The following is a 22666-nucleotide window of genomic DNA, read 5'->3' as shown; positions in this document are numbered from 1 at the left end:
AAATAGGAAAGAATTCTTGCAACTAGCTTGCTAGGGTAGGGTATCTGCAGGATGAAAAGACGAATAAGCAGAGAAAGCAGGGAAATTCATCAAAAGGAGCCGTGGATAATTCTTTTCATTTCCCTCATCTATTTGTTTTCTTGATGGAACACAAATGGGAGAGGAGAGCAAAGGAAGATAGGACTAAAGCATATTTTAAATAGCTCATGGATCATCTTGAAAAAGGACAGAATTTATTTCATTTACAAAGTTATTGCCTGACTATGTTGACCACTGGAGAAAGTATAGGAAACAATTTTTTTGAAAATTGTATCTGAACCTGGAATACAGAATTAGTGTAGCCATAAACTCCAGACTCCCTTGTGGATGCCTGAATAGTGCAAACACTGACCTAACCTGATACCCTACAGCCTCTGTACAAGCACCTTTTTACATCAATGCCCTTTCAGTTATGTACAGATCAAACAATACAAGTTCTTGTGTACAACAAAGTGCTCTCTTCTCACAGTGTCAGCATAGACTAATTTAACGGATTCATTAACACAGGACTGACACTGAAGAGGTTCTTCTAAGCTCCAGGTAAGATCAAGTTTCTGTTTGTCTGTACTAAAATGATAGGCTTGGATAGTTGCAAAGTGGGAGGAAAGTATTCTAGTAAAAGCAGGAGAGAGACCTCAACATCTGTTATATTTAGTTCTCCACAGTTTACAGTTTTGACATTTTTAGACTAACCATTCCAGATAATGTGCTGGAATCCAGGTGGACAGGAAATGGTTTAAAATTGTATCTAAGCAGTTTTCCCTCCCAACAGTCCCAAGACAAATATGGTAGCACACTGCACAATGTCTCTTAGGATTAAAGTTTTTCCGTCAGTATGCTTGTACTCACTATATACGTATGTTCAGAAACATTTTTTTTTTAAATTTACTTTTAACTGTGTCACTGTTTAAACATGTTAGTAGTTTAATCACACCCACAACCTTAAAAAGAAAACTCCGAAGGACAGAACAAAAAATAATTGAAAAGCATACAAAGATGTGATATTCAGAATTTTGGAGGTGTTCCTGATCTTTGCATGTTTTTGATGAAACAATTTAATCCAACTGACAGATTGCAGTAATGAAAGATATTTATTTACCATTGGATCTAAAAGGGACTTACCAACCACAAGAGGTCAAATTTTGTAAGGGGTATTATAAAACCATCACCCACTCCATCATGAAAATTACAGACACTCCCACAAGCCAGTTTGCTTTGAGTGAGCCCTCCCATCAGCTCACTTTGAGGAGCTAAGGATTTCAAGCTCAATTTTCAAACACGACTCTCTATGTGTGCAAACCATAGGTGTGCGCAGCACATTTCATTAGGGTGTGCACCCAGGGAATTTTCGGGCCACAATGGATTACAATTGACTCTCCGCCGAAAAATCTCGCTGCGTCATCAGTTTCGGCAGCAGCTAGTGACGTCTTACCCACCGCCAAAAAAACTACCGGGGTCCTTCTTTTTGGCGGCAGCTCACGATGTCTTGCCCGCCACAGAAAAAACTACCGGGGTCCTTTTTTGTCGAGCCCTGCATTAGGCTGTGCCTGGGCACAACCGGCACACCCCGCACGCACGCCTATGGTGCAAACCCTACCAATGGAGGTAGAAACGTACACTAAGCCAGATATTTACTCTTTTGGCACCCTGCTAGGATCACTGCATGTGCAAATTAGGCAGCCATTTTTTAAAACTAGGCCCTATGTGTACTATACACAAATAAGCAATATAAAAGGGGAAGTAAAGACTTACTAGAAATTAAGCAAAATTTTACTATTTTGATACCGTAACTGGATACAGCGATGTAAGTATATTCATGGGGTGCACCAATTGTATTAATCTAGATGATCATGTGGGTTGTACTGCACGATCAAGCCAATAGTGGAATTTAGTGATGGGGAGATAGAAAGGATTTTCAGATCTGCTCAGTATGTTAATCGCTTGATAGTTAACTGAATGGCAGTAGAAAAAACATAGGAAATATTTCTTCTTTTCCAGTCACTTGCAAACCCTATGATATGTAATTTTTTATACAAGAGAAACAAAGAATAATGGTACTCTTAATTTTGCCCCTTGCCCCTTCCAAATAATTAAATTCTGTGAAAAGAGGTCTTAAAAATAAATCTTTTATCACACTTGCACATACACACACAAGAATAAATTATTAAGAGAGACCCAGGAAATACTAATTTGGATTTCAAAATGACAGCCAGTTCAGCATCTTGATATTCAGAGACTGAGTTCCAGAAGTCTTTGAAAGCTATCAGTGAAAAAGTCTGTCATTACAAATATTACACAGGTGTTTTAAATAGAAAATAAAGCTTATGTTTGGTTTGGATGCAAAGAAAGAAAATGTTATCAAATGAAATCTAGGAAAATGTTGAAGTCGTTAGAAGATAAACATATCAATAATTAAGGGTATAAATTAAAAAGTTATAAGATGTCTCCATTTTTTTTTTTTTTTTTTTTTTTTTTTTCTTGACAAGCCATGGTTATTCTATGCCTTAGTGTAAAGTAACCAACTCTACAGTGCATTTTGGCTGCAAATCAGGTGTACAATGGAATGTCACTTGATCCTGCTCCTACCTTTTCATAGGTAATGCTGCCACTAAGGGCATGAACTGTAATTATGCTAAAACTTCAACTCCAAAAGCTATTCCAATCTTCCAAAACCACTATCGCGTGAGAGTGCTGGGTGAACTCAGTATACTGATTACTGTACTGTCAGTTGTTCTTGACATGAAATTATCCTTGTTCTTAACAACACTGTTGGCATTTAAAGACAAGAAAGCTTGGCCTATAAAAAGCACCAGAATAATCTGAATTGATATACAACTGACTGCTGAAAGGCAGATAAATAGTGGTCAAACTGAAATATGAGATACAACTACTGTGTTGTAACTATGTACCTATGTGCCATGTATGCATGACTAGCCAACTTATCTTCTAATTAAAATAAATACCAGTAGCAGTAAGCTTAAACTGAAAATGGTATGGCAAATTCAGCTGCAGCTACCATATTTTTTATTAATGTCCAGAAGATCATTTAATCCAACATCACAGGAACTAATTCTTCCACCAGAATACATGTAAGAAATAATTAGCACTAATGTAAAAGGACCCTGCACACATGGGAAAACAGAACCTATCACTTTAAGATGCATTATAATTCAATAGCTGCAGAACACCATTTAATGTGTGGGGGTAGCATAGCTTTGCCCCCCAACTCCACCTGACCCTCTCCTTCCCCTCTCCAGCACCTCCCACCAGCAGCCTGATCCCTGCAGGCCTATTAACTCCTACATCCACGCCCTCCAAATTTGAGGGAGTGGTGTTGCAACCTCCCCACAGGTTGGGCATGCTGGCCCCTCTGTTATGAGGGGGTGGGTGGGCTAAATTTGAGTAACAGGTCTTGCAACCTGGCGTGCTGTCTCACAGCATCTATCAGGTTTGGCTTGGCCAAAAAGTGGTCAAGCCATGGGCTGATGGCCAACCAGCTTTGCAACCTATGTTGTAATTCATTAAGAAGGTAAAATCTACAGTAGGTAGAAACCTACACACAAAATCTACAGTAGTTGATGGTAAAAGTACTGGTGATCAGAGCTCCTTGAGTTTTTTCATTCTCTGGACCTCACCTTAACAGAGACTGTTTCACAGACCACACACTCTCCAGTTCAGTTATATAGCTCATCCCCCATTTCATTTATGATCAGTCATCATCCATGTGGTAACTACAGCAACTGGTTTCATAGAATTTATTTGTATTATTTGTATTGCAGTAGTACCTAGGGGTCCTAATCATACATCAAAGACTCAGTGAGCTGCATATACATGTTACAAGACAGTCCTTGCTCAGAGAAGATTGCAAGCTACATAATATTAGGAAAGTATTTAATGTATGTTTAAATCCATTTAATGAGATTCAGCAGCTGGAAACAAGGGGAAACAGCACCATGTGACCATCTGATTCTCTGGACTACAGCGTGAGAGCCACTGGTATAGATAAAAACATCTGCTAAACCAGGAACCATTTAAACAGAGCTACAGTTTCTCAAGTGAGAGATTATAGTGCTACATCCTAAAAACAAAATAATTACAGTAGTGGAAGACTAGCATATTTGTCTGTCTGCATGTAATTTACTATATACTGATCCATTCAGAGATTTCTACTGGCCAGATAATGAAAGAGTTAAAGGATGCAGGAAAAAGCATCGTCTTACGGGTCAAACTTTTCAGTACATCCTTTTAATTGCACCCATATGACTTGTGAGCACTATATATTTTCAAAACAATCTTACATTTTTATAATGCAGCATAAAATTTGAATGGGAAAGAATGCCGATCTATGTTTGGAATTAGCACATGTGTACATATTTCATTCATTATCGTGATAAGAGGATTTTCAGATTACACACTTCTAATGAAATAGTGAAGAAATAATTTTAAAATAAATCTTTCCAATGTATCTCACCACATGATTAATCTAAAGTTAGTTTCCTACCTGATCATTTTACATTAGGCTATCAAAAGGGTAACCCAATGGGTCAAACAGTATACATCATATAATTAGAGTTGTCTCAATTCTTTTGACTTGGATCCCAAACCATGATACAAAGATATAGTACAGTCAACAAGCTATGATAGAGAAGTTGATTTCCTATTATATTTTGAGACTTCATATATGAAAGAATAATTTTTTAAAATTCTGATCAAAGCAGCCTATTGGCTCAACCATGCTGAAAATTACAATGAATTTTCAATTTCATTTACTTCTATAGCTGAAAATATGGTTAATAAATTAATAAGTTAAGATAAGAGGGGGACCTGTAACACAGATTCTCATTCTCATGATAAATTATTGAACAGCCCAGATAAGTGACACTTTTTTTTGTGGGGGTTACTTTTTAAAATTTGACAAAGAAAAGACCACACATTAAGAATTTTTTTTAAAATCCCAGACCATGACCTAGCTCTTAGGGGATTCATTCCCGCTTTCTGCTTAGGGAAGGAATAGCAGGAAGGTTCACACATCAATATGAGGTGGTCCTTTTTACATTTACTGCCCTTTCGGTGAGAGGTCCGTCAACTAATTAGCAGAAATCACAGCTATGTAATATAGCCCAGCATCATTTCTCTCTTCCTCTTGCAATTTGGCCCAAATGAAGATTACATCACTGAAGTGAATGGAATTTATTTAGCTTAATCTATCAACAAATGTGTCCTGATGAAATTTCTTTTCCATCCATATTACACAACTCAAAGTCACTGGACACTAACAATCAAGGGCCTGATGGTTAGTTCTAGATTATGATTGGATAGATTTCAAGATCTGACATTGGAAAAAAGCTATTACTATAGTCCTAGCAATAATTAAACTTTTGTTCATTTCTTCTCATGTGTGGGAGGGTCTTATGTTTCCTCCTCTTTTCATTTAATCATTCTGGTTTACCAAGTATCATTAAAAACTGGTTATTCCTTACTTGATTTCCGTATCATCTAGTATTTGCCTTTCAACTTGTTACTCTTCTGGGGTTGATTGAATAAGTGTTTGATTTAGTCACAACTTGTTTATTTGGTTTAGGTTTTATTTTTCTCATGTCCCCATCAACATTCCTATTTTCAGTAAAACAGGTTTGAAAAGCACCTTATAATGGCTTCCACATTTGCTTCCTCTATCACCAGGCTCAGACTCATGTTTTTAAATGGATCTCATGCATGAGAATGATGTATAAAATGATATATAAAACCAAATCTTGTTATACTGAAATGTAGCCCAAAAGCATTTGTGACTAAATAATTAAAAACAAAACAAAAGAAGGCTATGTTGTCAGAAAGATTTTCGGATAAAATCATTAAAGAGTACAAACCTAATGACCTGGTCACAGTGAGCACACATAGGAGTACGCTTTCCTGCTGGAATATGCTCTGCTCTCTGCACCAAAGTGTCTTGCTCTGTTAGCTGAAGCTCTGGCACAGACTTATCGATTGGTGCAGTTGCTCCAGACGGTGTAATATTGTTTGATGTCCATCCACTTGCAGGAGCTACGGAAAATAATGTAAAGAATATTTTGAAGACTGTGTCAACCTCAATAAAACTACATATATACAAGATATATACAAGTGAACAGAACTCAGTTCAGTACCTGAATTTGTATGTGTAAAATATGTGCAGTACATACATTATGTTGAAAAAAAATATGGCAACAGGATACATGATGGATTGAGTTTACTCTTTTCACCCAATCCGGCAGGTTACTAGCCACTAAAAGTACCAAACCAAACATTACCATTATCTACCAGGATAAAACTTCTGTGAAACACAGAATGGTTTTCAATTAAGTGGGAACGTAGTGGACAATATTGGACCTAACGGAGCAATCAAATGACAGAATGTGTGACATGTTAAGATTTCACTGTGCTTTGGATGGGTCAGGCTGAAACTAAGGCTGCAAATATTTGAGTGGTGGCAAAACAGCATGACATACATCTTCCTAAAGAGTCAAACTGATTCATTATTCATCATTATTACCAGGATAAAATAAAAAAGTATGTAAAGAGCACAACTTGTACAGGTTCTTAAAACACATTATTTCATAATGAAAAACACTTCCAAATTAAAACATTGACCTGGATCATTCAACATTGCAAACCCAAAGCATTACTCATCTCTTAAACCCTCCCCACCCCAAACGTTATGAGATTGTTATTTTCTTAAACTTGGGATTCATTTAATTTGTCTTCTAGTTTCTGAACTTTTAGGGTGCACTAGGACCAGGCTTTAAGGCATTTCTGAAACAAGAATGTTTTTTGAAAAACCATGGAAGCTGAGATTCTCACATCATAACTTGCCTCCAGAAGCTGAGCTTTTTAAAAAAAATGCCAAATATCATGGAGTCTCATGATAAAATGAGAGTTGGCAACACTGAATTCGTTGTCCCATGCCCCCCTACCCTTCCACAGATCTCTGCTATACCACCTCCTTCAGACAACACTAAGGGTGACCTGCTCCTCTATGAACTTGACTACAGAGAATGTGGAGACTGGGTGGACCAGTGAGTGTAAGGAAATGCTTATTGTCACCCGTTCACCATGTGGAGTTTAGATGGAAAAGATAATACAACCAATAATATTATCTTTTCCATGGATGTCTCCCCTCCTGGGACAGAGGAGACGCAGGTGTTGAGGACACAGGATCGCCTGTGAATGGTGGTCTCTGGAAAAAACCCAGTGAAATTGGGAGTTGCACACTATTCCTGCATTCATTTAGTAAAATTCGATCTCAGAAGTCCTCCCTCCACCACTGCCAGACAGAAAGGAGACCCAATGGCAAGTCTAGCTGCCTGAAGGTAGACGGAGGTACAGAGATGAGAAGAAGTCATTATTTGTAGGCTCAAGCCTGCCTCCAGCTTTAGAAAATATGTCCCGAAGAATTCTCTGAGTTATTTTTGAAGAATTTAGTACTTTGTTCTAGCATCAACCAACATGGTTCGGGATTTCTCATCAGGTGGCTAGACAGCAAATCCAAAATTGTTCTTAATTACTACAGAATTGTCCCAAATTACTCAGAAAACAGCTCTATCAATTAGTTTTCCCAGGTCATCGATAATATGCTCTTTGGGCAGGGTGCACCATCAATAATGATCATCACCAATTCTTTAATTGTTCACATTTTTCTTCCTGATTGTAACAGTATGGCACCCACCTCTCCTGAACACTCCCTTCTGGTCAGGTACAGCCTGGCATCGGGCTGTACCCCCAGGGCTTCTTCCTGGAGGCAATGGTTTCGCCATTTCTGGTCTGTTCTGGCCCCAGGTCTCCAAATGGGCCTCTTAACATTTCAGATCCCCTTCTGAGGTGTGTCACAGTTCAACTGTAAGCCCACTTCCCCAGTGGTCTATGGGGGGGACTCAGGCGCACCCACTACTCCAGTCCCAGACCAGGGACCCTAACAACTGCAGCCACATGCCACCATGTCCCTTTAGAGAAATTGACTTAAATTCTCTCAGCCACTTCCCTACAGCCCCAGCCTTCGCCAATGCTTCACCCTTACCTCAGGGCTCTCCTGCATTCAAGTCCAGCAGCCAGCCAGGAGTGCTCTCACTCCCCTGGTCCCTGCCAGCACTAAGCTATCCATAGTGCTGCAGTCCCTTTGGCCAGCCAGGAGCAAAACCTGAACACCTCTGGCTTCAGAAAGGAACTGCCTGTCTCTTGCTCTGCCGATCCTTTTATATGGTCCTCCTGGGCCCTGATTGGCTGCTTCCCTGCAGACTCTCTAGGCCACTTGAAGACTTAGCTGCACTGCTCCTTTCCTGGGCAGGGCAGGACTCTAAAGCCTCCAGTGGGGGGCCTCTGGGCCTACTCCACCCCATCACACTGATAAAGAAACAAACGGGGAGGAATACTTTTCCTTCATCTAGGGGATACTAAACTTAGTCACTGAAATTTAAAAACAGCAAGTTATTGTAGGATGGAAAATAATAAGCTATATTAAGTACAATAAGATAAGAAAAAAGGATATGGCATTCAGAACAACCTAGAGCCATGTTCATTAATCACCCAATAACATTTGCTAACTGCTTTCTTTTGTAAGAAAGCTTTGAGAAAAAAAACCAATGCAAAAGAGAAGGAGTTCATAAGAAACAGGGGAGACGTTACACACACAACATAGCATGTCAGGCCAAAGAAATACCACACAGAGCCAGAGAATTATCATCATACAGTAGTGACATCAACTGTAACTGCCTCTAGCAATGCTTTACCAGATCCAGCTGTACAGAGCTCTATTCTATAGTTATCTGTCAAACAACTCAAAAACAAACACCACTGTCAATCTGTTGGACCAGTTTTCTCTTTTGGGAGGTGCTGATGATTTCCTGTGTTGTATCAGATGTCTGGCTTCAAAGGAGGCTCATAGGATCAAGGGTTGATGTTAGCAATACTGCTTATTTTTTTCAGTCTTATTACTTAATGAGATATACAGCACATATTTTACAGTGGTTGAAAAGCTGGAGCCTGTGACTGAGCCACAAAAGAATTAATTTCCACTCATAATAGAGCTCCCTCTGCACACTGGACAGGAGTGCTTAGTCCTTTGCAGGATCAAGCCCCTAATTAATTATGTATTTCTAATAAAATAACGTTACCAAATTTCAGACTTCTAGGGTGAAGTTTTGGCACCACTGAAGTTAGTAGCAGAACTAGAACGATAACTTTACTGGGGCCATGATTTCACTCCTCACCCCCAAATCTACACTACCTTCTCAGGCTATGTATATATTTCAGGATGGGGAGTACTTCCCAACCCAAAGAGACATACCTGCACTAGCTCCAATTGAACTCTTGCACTAAAAACAGAGTGTAGCTTCAATGGCACAAGTGGCAGGAGGGATTAGCCAGACAGAATCATACTCAGGGTGCCTAGCCCCTCCGGCCATCATGGCTGCACTTTTATGTTTAGCACACTAGCTTGATGAGAGCTAATGTGGCATCTCCTGAAACCAGGAATTAGGCCCCCGGCTTGAAGAGCAGACATCACCGAAATGTGTGCCTTCTAAATATTAATGGAACATCTATTACTGTTGAAACTTACTGAAAGGATCAGACTTCAAAAATTGTACTAAAGTCTACTCTGGAGCACTTATTTAAAAACCAACGATATCACTATATAGTTACAAAAGATAAAAGAATTAACCGAATGTACACATATTTAAGAAAACAAAATAAATCAGATTTAAAGTGGTTGATGAATTATAACATTTATTATCTGTAGAATTCCATTATGGACAAGAGAAGCAAGAGATGCCAGAAATTTTTAATACCCCCTCAAAACAAATAAACTTACTTTCCAAGTTCCTCAACTGATCAGCTTCCTCACTTCCCTGCAAGTTTGTCAAAGGGAATCCCACACATTTATTGAGCAATCTCACAAAATAAAAGTGCCACTACATACCTGAATATTTGAAACTGCAGATTCAGATACTGTATTGCTATGCATTTCAATATAACGAAACATACACACTTGTAAAGGCTTTAAACAATCACTTTGAGAGCCGCTGTGTTAACAAATCATGTAGCCACCACAGCTATGAGTCTGGCTCATGAACCAAAATACATTTACAACTGTACACCCTAAGCAAATAAAATGCAAGAGAGCAACATGCCAACATTTTAAAACTTTTTAAAAAATAGCCAACAATAATAAACGTCAGTGCTCTATAAAATAGACATGAGTTTTGCATGAAATATGCCAAGGAGTACAAGGTCAGGAACGAAGATTCATAAAGACACAGGATTTCCTCCTTTCTGCCCAACTTTTAACCCTTGGTTACAGAGTTTACATGGCTGTAGTGAAAGAGGCCAACTCCAGCTTTAAAACATTAAAGCATTCTCATTCTTGCTCCGCGAAAGGTTGGAAATCGAATGCGGCAGTGATTTAGAGGAAAGGAGTGGAAGGGAAGGGGAAGAAAATTGAGTACCATTCACACTCCATTTGTATCACATGTATTCAGCCAAGGACAAAAAAGAATGATTAAGGCAGGAGAGCTGCAACAGAATAAAACAGAACAATCCCAAGGGGAGCGAAAGGGGGGGGGGGGGGGATGTCCTGTGTAAATGAAATTTCCTACTCTTCTGCTTTCAAATCTCCCTAAAACAAATCATGGCAAGCAATCTTGTTTACAGCAAGTTAATTATTATTGTAACAAAACATACTCTGATTAGTTATAGGCCTTGCAGGAGACAAAGACAGTATTTTCCTTTTGGAGTGGGCATGCAAGGTAATCCACCTTGTCAGATACACTGTTTCCTCCCTTTTTGTTTTTCTAATACTGATAAACTAGTCATCACAAACTATCATCCTACCTGATATATTTTCACTGCAGTGCATATCTTCACTACTTTTTGAAAGCAAAGGAGAGTTAAGAGCTGAGTTAAAAAATAAACAATTTCCTGGGTGGGGAAAAAAAAAAAAGTAAGGGGAGGGAGATATGAAATGTATAGAAGATACAGTCTTCTGTTACTCAGGATAATGAACAAACAGTCCTCCACTTCTCTCTCTGTCTATTGCTGCGGCAAACTAAGTGTATGAAGGTGGTTATTTGCTCCTTTCTGGTTTTGAAGTCTGGGGTCTTTTTTGTTTGTGTGTGTTTGTTCTTAAGCACACTGACAAAAAGTAGTACAGCAACCTTTTACTTGTGATTGCAGGGAAGAAAAGGGCTAACCACTGCTTGCTTTGTGTTCTAGCTTTGGTGTAATGATCCTGAGCCTTGTACGCTGGAAAGCCACTCAATATTGAACTGAGTTGAAAAGGGGCAGGGAGAGGGGGAGGAGAAAGCTATTACAGAGTGACATCTTGACACTGTATTGTGTGTTTGTGTTGTGAAAATATAACACATGACACAAGGTCATCATGTATGGATGTAATTCTGTCCAGACATTTTAACAAGACTAGTTTGTGCACTCCTACCTCTTTTTGATAATCTTGCAGAAAAATAATGGGCGTGCCTCTTCTCTCCCACCTCCTAGAGAGGAGTGCTGATCGACCCCGTGGACTATACAAGAGCAGCATGGATCTTTAGCACTCTAGAGCTTTTAAGTGATATAATGACTTACACTTATGATGAACCCTATTATATGCTAGTATATTCACTCATTAAGGCAAGAGTGATATTACAGGAAATTAAATAAAAAGGAGTTTCTAATGATATGAGGGAGGTAACATAATACACTCTTTACTGGAACTAAAAATACTTATTCACACATGTCTGGGGGCCAAAAATTACACCTGACCGAGAAGTTCTTTTTGGCACCAGTGCTTTGGTAGGGCAATTTTGCTGTTATTAATCCAATAAAATGGCCTCATTACCCACTTTCCTTACTCCTTCCCCATTTGAAGACCAATACAGTCACACACATTTTCTGTCTAATTAACTCTGAAGTTTGATAAACTGACAAGAGCCAGGTCATTTGGAGATAAGGCTGACACCCTTTTGGATCCTTTCCAACTTCTGAGGCAGTACAAAGTATACAAGTTAGTCATTTTTTCATACAAGTATGTTACTGTTAATCTTTATGTATAACACCTATTAGAACAAGATCAGAATGGATGACAGTCAACAAGTGTTAAAAATTTGTATCTTTAAAAAAAATCACTTCTTAATCAATCATCTGAACAATCAGTATTCCTTGAAAGTGGCTACCTCTGAAAATTGTCTCTCCAAAACACTTTATCATGAGCAAGTCACTGCTCTATTGTAGTTTATCTCAGATTATTAATGCCTGCTGAGCCTACAAATAAATGCAGATAAGGCGGAAAAAAGCTTTTGGGAAACATGAAAGAAAAATATTTTGATTAATGATACTTTCTACCCCTCTCCTCATACTTTACCTTCTAATTTGCAAGTACCAGCTAGTGAGAAGACAAAGACACATACTAAAAACTAATTTCTTTGAAGATTGTTTTCTTCACAAATCAAATTCAAGCACAGCTTCTTATATACCGCTAATGTGTATTTGAGTTGCCAGTGAAATACCAACGCCAATTCAAACACATTTTCTAACTTTGTTTTCATTGTGTATTTAAGAGAAACCTCTTGCTTTTTAATTTTTTTTTTTTTTTAACTTCATGAACCAACACAATGTTCCCTTTTCTTTAGTCTCAATGCATAGTAATTATAAAGCCTGCTTTTGTGTGGATTGAACTGAACTTTAAAAGTTATTTTTGGTCCGAAACAAGATATCTGCATGTGAAAAATCTCTCAACATCGTTGGGAAAATCCAGTGGTCACTTCTGAATTATGCAAATAAGAGAGAAGGAAAGGAGTGTAATCAATTCTAGTAACGTTTACTTTCTGATACTGTCTTATGTTAACAGAGCATCTTTCATATATAGACAAAAATAATTTGAAGGGAAGTTTAATACTATAAAACAACACTGAATAGTATTAAAGAAAGCCAAGAACTCAAAGTTGAAACTGGTGCTGTATTCTCTAATTTAAGCCAATGTAAGCGGACAGGAAAAGATAACAGGACATCAACGTGAATTAGAAGGCACAATTCTGCTTCAATTGAAACTAATGGCAAAACACTGTTGGGACTTCATGGATGCAGGAGTCCACACTAGTACATCTCATTGCAGGATCAAGGCCTAAGAATATTTTTTCCAAGAATTTCAAAGTACTGTTTAGAAATTCCAATCACTATTTCAGTGACTAGTGCTCGCTCGCTCTCTCTCTCTCTCTCTCTCTCTCTCAGTGGGGCTGATCTCTTTATGTTATGTGCCAGCAGCAGTCCTTTTTGATGATGTAAAATAGGACAGAAAGAATTGCTTTCCCCATTAGTAATCATTTCAAAGCAGATGTTTAAAGCTACTGGTAGATAAATTCTACATTTAAAACAATATCCAAAAATACCGTTGGTTAATTTGATTCTCTAATGTTAAAGAATAACCAAAAATCCATTTAAAACTAGAGTTTACTTCACAATTTTGAAACTAATTTCCAATGCTTTGTAATAAGAAAGTATAACCCACTTGTGAGTGTATGTGTTACAAAGACAAGTTGTTACAGCTCCCACCTACAAAGCTTTGGCACTTAAAACTCAAGCTGTAGAATCTCACGCTTAATTCTGGAGATTGCTGGTTCAATCCCGTGTGTGTCGAGCAATAGGGCGGCCCATCACAAAAACAATACCTTCCAGTTATACTTTTGCCTCCTGTTTTAAAGTCTGTATAAACATTGTATTGTGAAGATTTTTGTAATTTGATAGCTTTTAGAGTAGCTTTTCACCCACTGAAAATTACTCTCAAATAGTACTAGAACTAGGGTGACCAGATACCCGGATGTTATAAGGATAGTCCTGATATTCAGGGCTTTTTTTTTTATATACAGATGCCTATTACCCATGACCCCTGTCCCAATTTTTCACATTTGCTATCTGGTCACCCAAACTAGAACTAGGCCCAGACTAATACATTCAATCCAAGCATACCCTGCAACTTGGGCTCTGGAACTGATCACCAGTTTGGGCCCTATCCATAGTTTTTACAGTATATAATGATTTTTATTCTGTTCACCTGCTCTCAAACATATAGATCTGCCACAGTTTATACCCTTACTTCCCCCACTGAGGCAAATCAGATTGCAATGCTTTAAAGAGGAGGGGTGGGGGGGGGAAGGCAATTGAACTATTACATTACCAAAAATATGTAAAAAGTTAAAAAGAAAGTTTCAATCAACAAAACAGAAAACAGAACATAACAGTGTAGGTTAAAGGAGAAATGCACAAGTTCGACCCAATCAAAAGAGAACTGAAAGTTGCCAAAGACAGCATGACAGGATGTTCAAGTAGCTTAAGAAGTTGCTGAGCATTTTGGAGGTGCACCTTTTTGGTCCCAGACCTGTCAAATGCCCTGAGTGCAGAGGGGAAAGGAAACAACCCAGCCAAACCCTGGAAGCTTCTCAAGGTACTTGACTACTTTGTCACAGGAAGTCTTAAGGGTTCCACCTAATTTTCATAAAATGGAGTAGACTGCAGCCATCTTCATCTATAATACGGAGAGACTATAAACTCCAGAATGGAATACTCCATCTTGATCTGAGTGGCTTGGAAATGCTGCATGCAGGGATCTAGCATCTCTGAATGCTATGAGGGAAGCTGAGGGCTACATTTCAGATTTCTACAGGCTTCACTTTGCCCTCATTGCCATTCATACTCCTTTCTAAACTGTAACTAGGGGGGGGGAGGAGGGATTTTCCATTGTTGTAGTTAGCTTTTCTAAAAGGAGTAACACTGTGCACTATATTATTAAGTTTGTCCTTAAGTATTTACTTTCACAAAACTCCTTGGTATGGCTAGTTTAATATTTAACTAGGTTTGAAGCAAGGTAAAGAACGGCCTTTTTCTTTCTGAAAATCCCAGTGTGACTTTGCCCTGGTTCTATTAACAATAGCATGTTCCGATGCTGAACACATGGGTGAATACAAACACTAATGAAAGATTTCTAAGACAAAGGCGGATATATAGTGGTGCCAAAGTCACTTTGACAGAGGTTCGCTGGTGCATAGCAACAATACAACAGTCTGAACTGTTTAACGCTCACTTAAACATAACATCAGACTTCATGCAATATCTATAAATAACAGTGCTACTTTAACTCGTGGGAGTGCCAGAATTTCATTTTAAAGTGCTGTAATCCAATGATTTATATAATGCTATCAAACTACTGTATGATAAATGGAGAATATAAAGGTTCCTATGCACAATTATCTAACTCCTGTTAACATACTGTATAGTAAAAACTCTTCCAGTCCCTTTCCCTCCAAACCAAACAGATGGCCGGATGAAGCAAAGGGTCTGAAAAATTCTGCTGTCAACTAGTTATGTTAAACTTATGCAATACCCTACCCTGTATGAGCCCTGCGTGAAATTGCACAGACAAAATGGACAGAACTTCAAGATAAGCAGCAGAGAAAAAAGCATTCAATAGTCTCTCTTTGGTTCATACAGAATTTGTGGACTATAATCAAAGCTAAAAAAACCCCACTGATGAAAGGCAGAACAGGAAGGATTAAACCATTATCATTACATTAAATGATCAAGTATGCTGGTATGTGCACCATGAAAAATCAGAACAGGTGCAACCAAGGCCTAATTTCAAGAACCTCTGCAACTTCGGGGAGTTAGTTTCCTGTGTTAGCAACTAGCCTTTCAGCTAGAAGAACTCAGATTAAATTGGCTGTAAAGTATCAATTGAAAGGAGTATAGTGGTTTTGACTTGGTTCAGCTTGTCTCCTTGTGATTTGTTGCATCTTATACCATCACAAATTTGGCACAACTGGATTAGTTTGCTGAAAATGGGCCCTGGAATGAAAGAAAGCATACTCTCTTGCACAACAGAGTGCAGTTATGTTTGGTTGGAATGCCACATATTGGAACCCACAGAATACTTTTTTGAGGAGGGTATTTTTTTCTTTGTCTTCACTGCTTTCAGTTCATATAATATTTGACTGTAAGAAGTAATAAGAGTGAATATAACTTTGTGAAAAAATTAACATCCTAGACTTATGCAACTGAAATACACACTGTATATCCTTTTCATCACACAGATATTTAAAACATGAGCAATTATATGGCTAATATTTAGTAAAAGTATCATGCTTTACATTTTCAAAGCACTCTACACAAACACTGGGCATGATTTTCCATTGTTCTTTATCTAATATAATCATTTACATCTTGCACAAGTGCCTCCTAAATGCTACCGGTTGGATCTGGTGTAAACAACTACACAACATGTAAGGCAGTGCAGAATCAGGCCCATTAACTAACTAATTCTCAACATCTCTGTGATATTATTCAAGTTTTATAAAAGCGGAGGAATGGGGAGTCTTCATTTTCAAAATCACATGTGGAAAAATTATGTCCCCAACTTGCGTATGCAATTACAATACTGCAAGAGCAAACAATGTATTTGTGTCTGTGCAAACAGCCAGATAGATACATCACTGTAACTGCATGAAAGTTAAGTGCAATGATGTGCAGGTTTTGCAATACCAAATCATATTTAATGTCAAATGTCATAAAGGATCAGTATCGGAGCTGGGCTTCAGGACAGGAGATCCTATAGTGAAGTCCACTGGACCATGTGTCTCCAACAAGTATTGGGCATAAATGTGAATCGTTCCTGTGATCCACTCCCTTTTTAACCACAAATATTCAAATTTCTAAATATATTCTGCTTCTGACCATGTTCTTAAGCGTTAGAATTTCACACTACAAGTAAATAGTTTAATTTGAATGGCTGACAGACATTTACAAATTACTTTACTGTGGTTTCACAATGGGCTTTGCTTGGCTAAGTCTGAGTTCACATAAGTTAACTTTAAGATAATAAATTATTGTGGTTTGCTGTCATATGACAACATAATCATTTAGATTAACTGAAAAATTACTAAAACAAAAACAGTCTAAAACCCGGATGAGGAAGTTCTGTTATTTTCATCCATCAGTCATATCACTCTTTATAGACAACTGGTTGGACAAGGTTTTTATGTTTTCACTAACAACGGCCTGCATTATACAATGGCTAACTTTCATTTCAGTGAAAAGGACAAGATCTTATTAGATTCAAAGACTCATTTTTACCAGATGTCAGTATACTAACATACAAGGTTCTTTATCTTAAATTTGTAAAGTTGCTCCAGTTTCTTTTCCCAATATCTCACCGCACACAGATAGTCAGTCACTCCCTTTTAATTAGCGGAGTCTTTAACCATACTTTAATTTTCCTGTTCTATAAAGGAAGTGAATAGAGATGAGCTGAACAGATTTGTCACTCAGGAGTACTGAACCTTGAAAACAAAGGTGGTGTTAATAGTGAGGCTAGTCTAGAGTCTCCCAATCTAAAGCATTTCCAAGAAACATGCTCCATCCAGTTTGCGATCAGGTCTGACATGGCACAGTATTGCTAGAAAGGACACTGGGAAAAAGCAAAATAAGAAAGAAATAAAACACTGAAAAGTAGGAGGAAGAGAATGTGTCATGGTCATTCTATGTACTTACCTCTAGAGAAAACTCTGAAAGGATAAGCATTTTATTGTAATACGTAGCTCTTAGCAGTAATTAAACTCAGGATCTCTGAACCTGACACTGTGCTGTCGGACCTAATGGCAAAAATCCCACTAGGACTTCAATATGGTCAGGATTTCACCCTAGGTTCCTCAGTAAGAAGACTGTAGCAGATTCAAACCTCTACCAATGATATAGCCACTAGTGGGTGGGGATAGTGAGCATTCGCCTGCATTACACTGTCATTATACGTAGAATAATCTGTCACATCATGGCTAGTGCCAGGTTTGAATTTTCTCACACATTGGAGGTTCTGCCTAATGGTGCCAAGGGAACAAGCAAGAAGAACGAACAGCTATCAGTTTGAGAATTACAGAAGGATGATGCCACAAAAAAGTGTTAAATTTATGCCCAGCAAACATATGAGGGCAAGGGCAGGGAAATAACAGAATTTTTCAGACAAAAATCTCTGGGGAACAATTCTTCTATGTTTAAAGCCAGCTTCCAAAATGCTTTCTCCATCAAACAGAGCATGTGCTTAACACATGTTGCTGGCTCAGGATTAGGCAACTGACAGTTGTAGCAATTGAAGAACATGCTAACATTCCGATCTTGCTTCTGCTGGAAAGAGATTGTGTATCTTAGTGGGTTGGGGCTGAGAAATAAGATGAGAAGAAGATATAGTACAAATGAGGAAAACAAAATGAATATATTCTGCTAGCAGTTCACTCAGGATTACACACATGAAAATTAGTTTTTCTTCTGAACCCTACATCACAAACCCTCCCTATCCCATTCTATTACTCAGCTACAAGGCCTACAAGGCAAGAGGGCTGCTGACTAAAACGCAATACTCTTTCTCAGATAGAAAACTGATTTTTATGACCTGCATCATGATCTTATCAGATCCCAAAAACTAATCCAGGTTGTGCCATGTCAATTCTAGGGTGACAGATCTCAGGAAACGGTATTGGAAATCCTCTGGATAGACCTCTTCCTCTTGAATCAGCACTGCCACCAGCAGCACTACCTGACGTCCTCCAAGTTCAGTGCAGGTAGGAGGTTGATCTTTCATAATCAAAAATATAAAACAGAAGCCCTCACTATTTCTGACTATTAAAGATCCCACTAGATTTTCTACAAAATGGGTTTCTGCCCTGGCCAAATTCCAATTTGGGTAACCAAGGTTACTGAATAATTTTATCTTCTTAAAATGCCCCAGCAGTTTCAATTTGATACAGTATTATTCTTCACTTCCTCTCAAGATACTGTGGACCGATACTGTATATTGTCCAACAGCTGCTACATTTCACTTTAAAAGTGACTGCATGTCAGTGGTGAACAAATGCAATTCCTGAGTATGTGCTGTGTGCATGCAGTGGTGGTGTGATGGAGTTCTTTTAGGCACTTTGGGAATTAATGTTTCCATATAATATTTAGCTAATGAATAGTATAATGACACACTGGAATGTAGTTAGAATTCTGTCAGAAGTAATTGGTTCACAAGGAGATTCAAATCTCGGCAAGAATTTCTTCCTTTGGCCATTGAGGATAAAATGACAAGTTCATCAGCTAGACCTGATATCAAACCATGCTTAACAACATATTAGTAGCCACATTTTCCACTCCTGGTTTGAGATATGGAGGTTACGTCCTCTATAACAGGAAGTTCTTTGAGGTGTGAGGTTCATATCTGTATTCCACACATGGGCATGCCTGAGCACCATGCACCTGAGTCCAGAGATTTTAATAAGCAGTGTCCATTGGCCTGCACATGCACAGTGGACCTCTGCTCCTGAATGAGGGTATAAGAGGCAATGTGGCTCAACAGCCCCTCAAATTCCTCTTCTTACCATGAATCCAACCAGATCTGAAGCAGAAGGGACAGAGGGCAGGTAGTGTAATACAGAGAAGGACCACAATCTTGAAGAACTTCATTACAATAAGTAACCTCCACTTCTCCTTTGAGTGCTGGTCCGTATCTGTATTCCACACGAGTGATTGGCAAGCAGTGCTCAGACTGGAGGTAGGTGCAAGGAAGCTGGCAACAAAGATGCATGCAGTCCACAAATCCAACTGCTGCATTTGCAGCAAAAGGCCTGGACTAGTGCGTATTGTATAGCAAACATGCGTATGGAGCTCGGGTGGTTGCTCTGCATATGTCCTGCATAGGGACCTCCTGCGGGGATGATACCATGACAGCCTGTGCTCTTATAGAGTGGGCCATTATACTGCCAGGAGGCAGGATGTAAGCTAGCCTGTAGCATTTGATAATATAGCCAGAAACCCACTTGGAAATCCTTTCACAGGATATAGCCACGGGATCTCTCTGCTATCGCAATGAAGCGTCTTGTTGAAGAATCACCCTGAGAGTGGTGCCCGAAGGGGGACTGGGAAGGGGTTTTGTGAGGAGGGAAGGAGAGGGAATTCTAGCGAGTATCCCTGGTGGATAATCTCCAATACCGGTCTGTTGTGATTAGCTCCCAGTTGTGGGAGAAGAGAGTATGACGGCTCCCAAAGGTGACAGAAGAAGGGGCAGTTGGTATCAAAAATGGTAAGTGGTGGCTTCTAGCACTGGGCTGGGAATGGGTTGTGGTGGCAGAAGGGGCTGATAAGTGGGGCCAGAAAGTGGGATCTCTGAGTCTTTTGTCGCTTGCAGGGAGGCTTGTAAGGATGCTGGTAGTAGAAAGCATGAGGAGTAGGCAGTGGTGGTTTTGATGTATAGGTCTGCCTTTGGTGCTTCCTCCTTGGGATTGGTGTGTAGATCCCCAGGGAGTGAAGGGTAGACCTTGAATCCTTTAACGAATGATGAGAGTCATCAGGTTTCCCCTTAAAAAGGTTTGACTCAAAGGGAAGGTCTTGGATCATATTCTGCACTTTCCTGGGGAAGCCCAAGGATTGCAACCATGAATTCTGCCCCATAAGACCAGTGGCCAAGCTTCTGGATGCTGTATCCGCTGCATCAACTGCAGCCTGAAGGGCTGTTTTTGCCACTAACTTGCCCTCCTCTAAAAAAAGAGGACTTGGGCTCTGTCATCAGAGAAAGTCTGTCTTGAAAGGCTCCCAGCCTAAAGCTGAAGTACTTGGCTAGCAGAGCCTGGTAATTGGTGATGGGGAATTGCAAGACTGCAAAGACGACCTTCCTCCCAGTCTCTTGGAGCCCTTATCTGGCAAGGTGGTCCTTCGGTATTGTGACCTATTTTGTGCCATAGCAGCCTGTACTACCACGGAGATAGGAGCAGGGTGGGAGAACAGAAATGTGGCTCCCTTTACCAGGATGGAATAGCTCCTCTTGGCTCTCTTAGGTGTAGGGGTGCAGGCCACTGGGGTATGCCAGACCAATCTCGTCGGTTCCAATATGGCCTTGTTAACTGGGAGGTCACTCACTTAGTTCTGCAGCTGCAGAATGTCCATCAGATGGTGGTTTGGGTTTTGGACTTTCTCCAGGGATATTTGGATATCGTTAGCCACTCTTTTTAGTAAGTCCCAGTATTGCCTAAGGTTGTTTGATGGAAAAGGGGAAGAAGGAGAGTGTGCCTCACCTAGGATAAGGAGGAACTGACGGGGAGTCGATCCACACCACCTTATACCCTCATTTGGGAGCACGAGGAGACTTACTGGCCAAGTGTGGGCCAGCAGACACTGTTCAAATCTCTGGACTCGGACGCAGGCATGACCACATGTGGAATATAAAGAGGGACCAGCAGTCAAAGAAGAATGGATTCTTTTAGCCAGTTTTGGCCATGCCTGCACTCTGCATGTCCATGTGGCCCCTGAGAACATAAAGGACAGAACACGACCAACTGATCCTCATTTCCTTTGCTAATACAGAATCTTAGATGAGTAGGAATCTGTAGAAGAGGTGAAGGGAACTCGACTGCGGAAAAACTACAGTTCCTGTAGGGTAGTAACTATTCTTTCTTCAAGTGATTGTTCACACAGCTTCCACCTTTGATGAGAAACAGCTGTCCATTCGCTTGGAGGTGAGCACTAAGAGTCCTATTTAAACAGCAACTGCAGTACCATCCTACCAAAGCAAGCATCTCATATGGAATCTTTCACCAATGAGTAGACACTTGTGTATGTGTGGACCCAACTCCATGTAGCTGCCCAATAGATTTCAGAAATAGGGACATTCCTCAAACAGACAGGATAAACAGAGATGGCTAAGTGGATCTAACCTGGCTTACGTATAAAATGTCCTTACACAGGTTAAACAGGCCCACTTATATATAACCTCTGAGAATACAGCCTGACCCCTAACCCTCTCTGCAAAGGCCACTAATGTCTAGGTGTGTTTCTGAATAGACTTATTCTATCTGTGAAAAAAAACAGACTGCCCTTGTTATTGCAAGTGTGTGAAGTTTAGCTTCGCCGGAGGTTGAATGAGGCTTGAGGAAAAACATTGGGAGATGAATAAATTGGTTCATGTGGATTTCTGAAACAATTAGGATGAAACCTTCGAGTGAGCCTGTCCTTACAGAACACTGTATAAGGGATATCCATCATGAAGAGCTGAATCTCCCTTATCCTTCAAGCCAATGTCAACTGTCAGTAAAAAAGCCATCTTCATATATAAATAGTAAAAGCAACAGGTTGCTAAGGGTTCAAAAGAGTGTCCCATTAAACCAGATAACCCTATATTGAAGTCCCAAGAAGGAGGGGACTTCCCAGATTGGGGGAAACAAATGAAACAAGATCTCTGAGGAATCTAGCAACTGTAGGGTGAAGAAAATATGGTATCATCATGAACTGCAGGATGATGTGCCGATATTGTAGCTAAGTGTTCTCCTGTGGAGTTGATAGACAGTCCTGAAAAGTTTTACGGTTAGCAGATAGTCCAGAATAGCAGAAACAGAGGCTTCTAACTGAGACAGATGACGCTGTGCTACTCACATAGAAAATCTTTTCTATTCTTCTAAATAGATCAACCTATGTATTTCTTGCACTACCTCCTACTGGTATTGACTGAAGATGACCCTCCTGAGTTAGACCTATGATGGTTTTTTTGGGAGGAGGAGGAGAGGGGGATTCTCAGGCCTGGTCTACACTGCCTCCAGTG

General features: G+C 39.6%; 1 protein-coding gene across 19 annotated transcripts in view; it reads right to left on the bottom strand.

The window, feature by feature from the left end:
* Positions 1-22666, bottom strand: part of PDLIM5 (PDZ and LIM domain 5) — a 175898-nt gene that overhangs the window by 10757 nt on the left and 142475 nt on the right. For all 19 annotated transcript variants that reach the window (XM_067557193.1, XM_067557192.1, XM_067557191.1 and 16 more), the window contains one exon: positions 5907-6081. In XM_067557193.1, coding sequence (XP_067413294.1) covers positions 5907-6081 — 175 coding nt within the window. The remainder of the gene's footprint in view (positions 1-5906; positions 6082-22666) is intronic.

This window comes from Emydura macquarii, unplaced genomic scaffold, assembly GCF_026122565.2.
Source record: "Emydura macquarii macquarii isolate MOO-44397 ecotype Brisbane River unplaced genomic scaffold, CSIRO-AGI_Emac_v2 contig_1790, whole genome shotgun sequence".
NCBI lineage: Eukaryota > Metazoa > Chordata > Testudines > Chelidae > Emydura > Emydura macquarii.
This window is presented reverse-complemented; position numbering and strand designations above follow the sequence as displayed.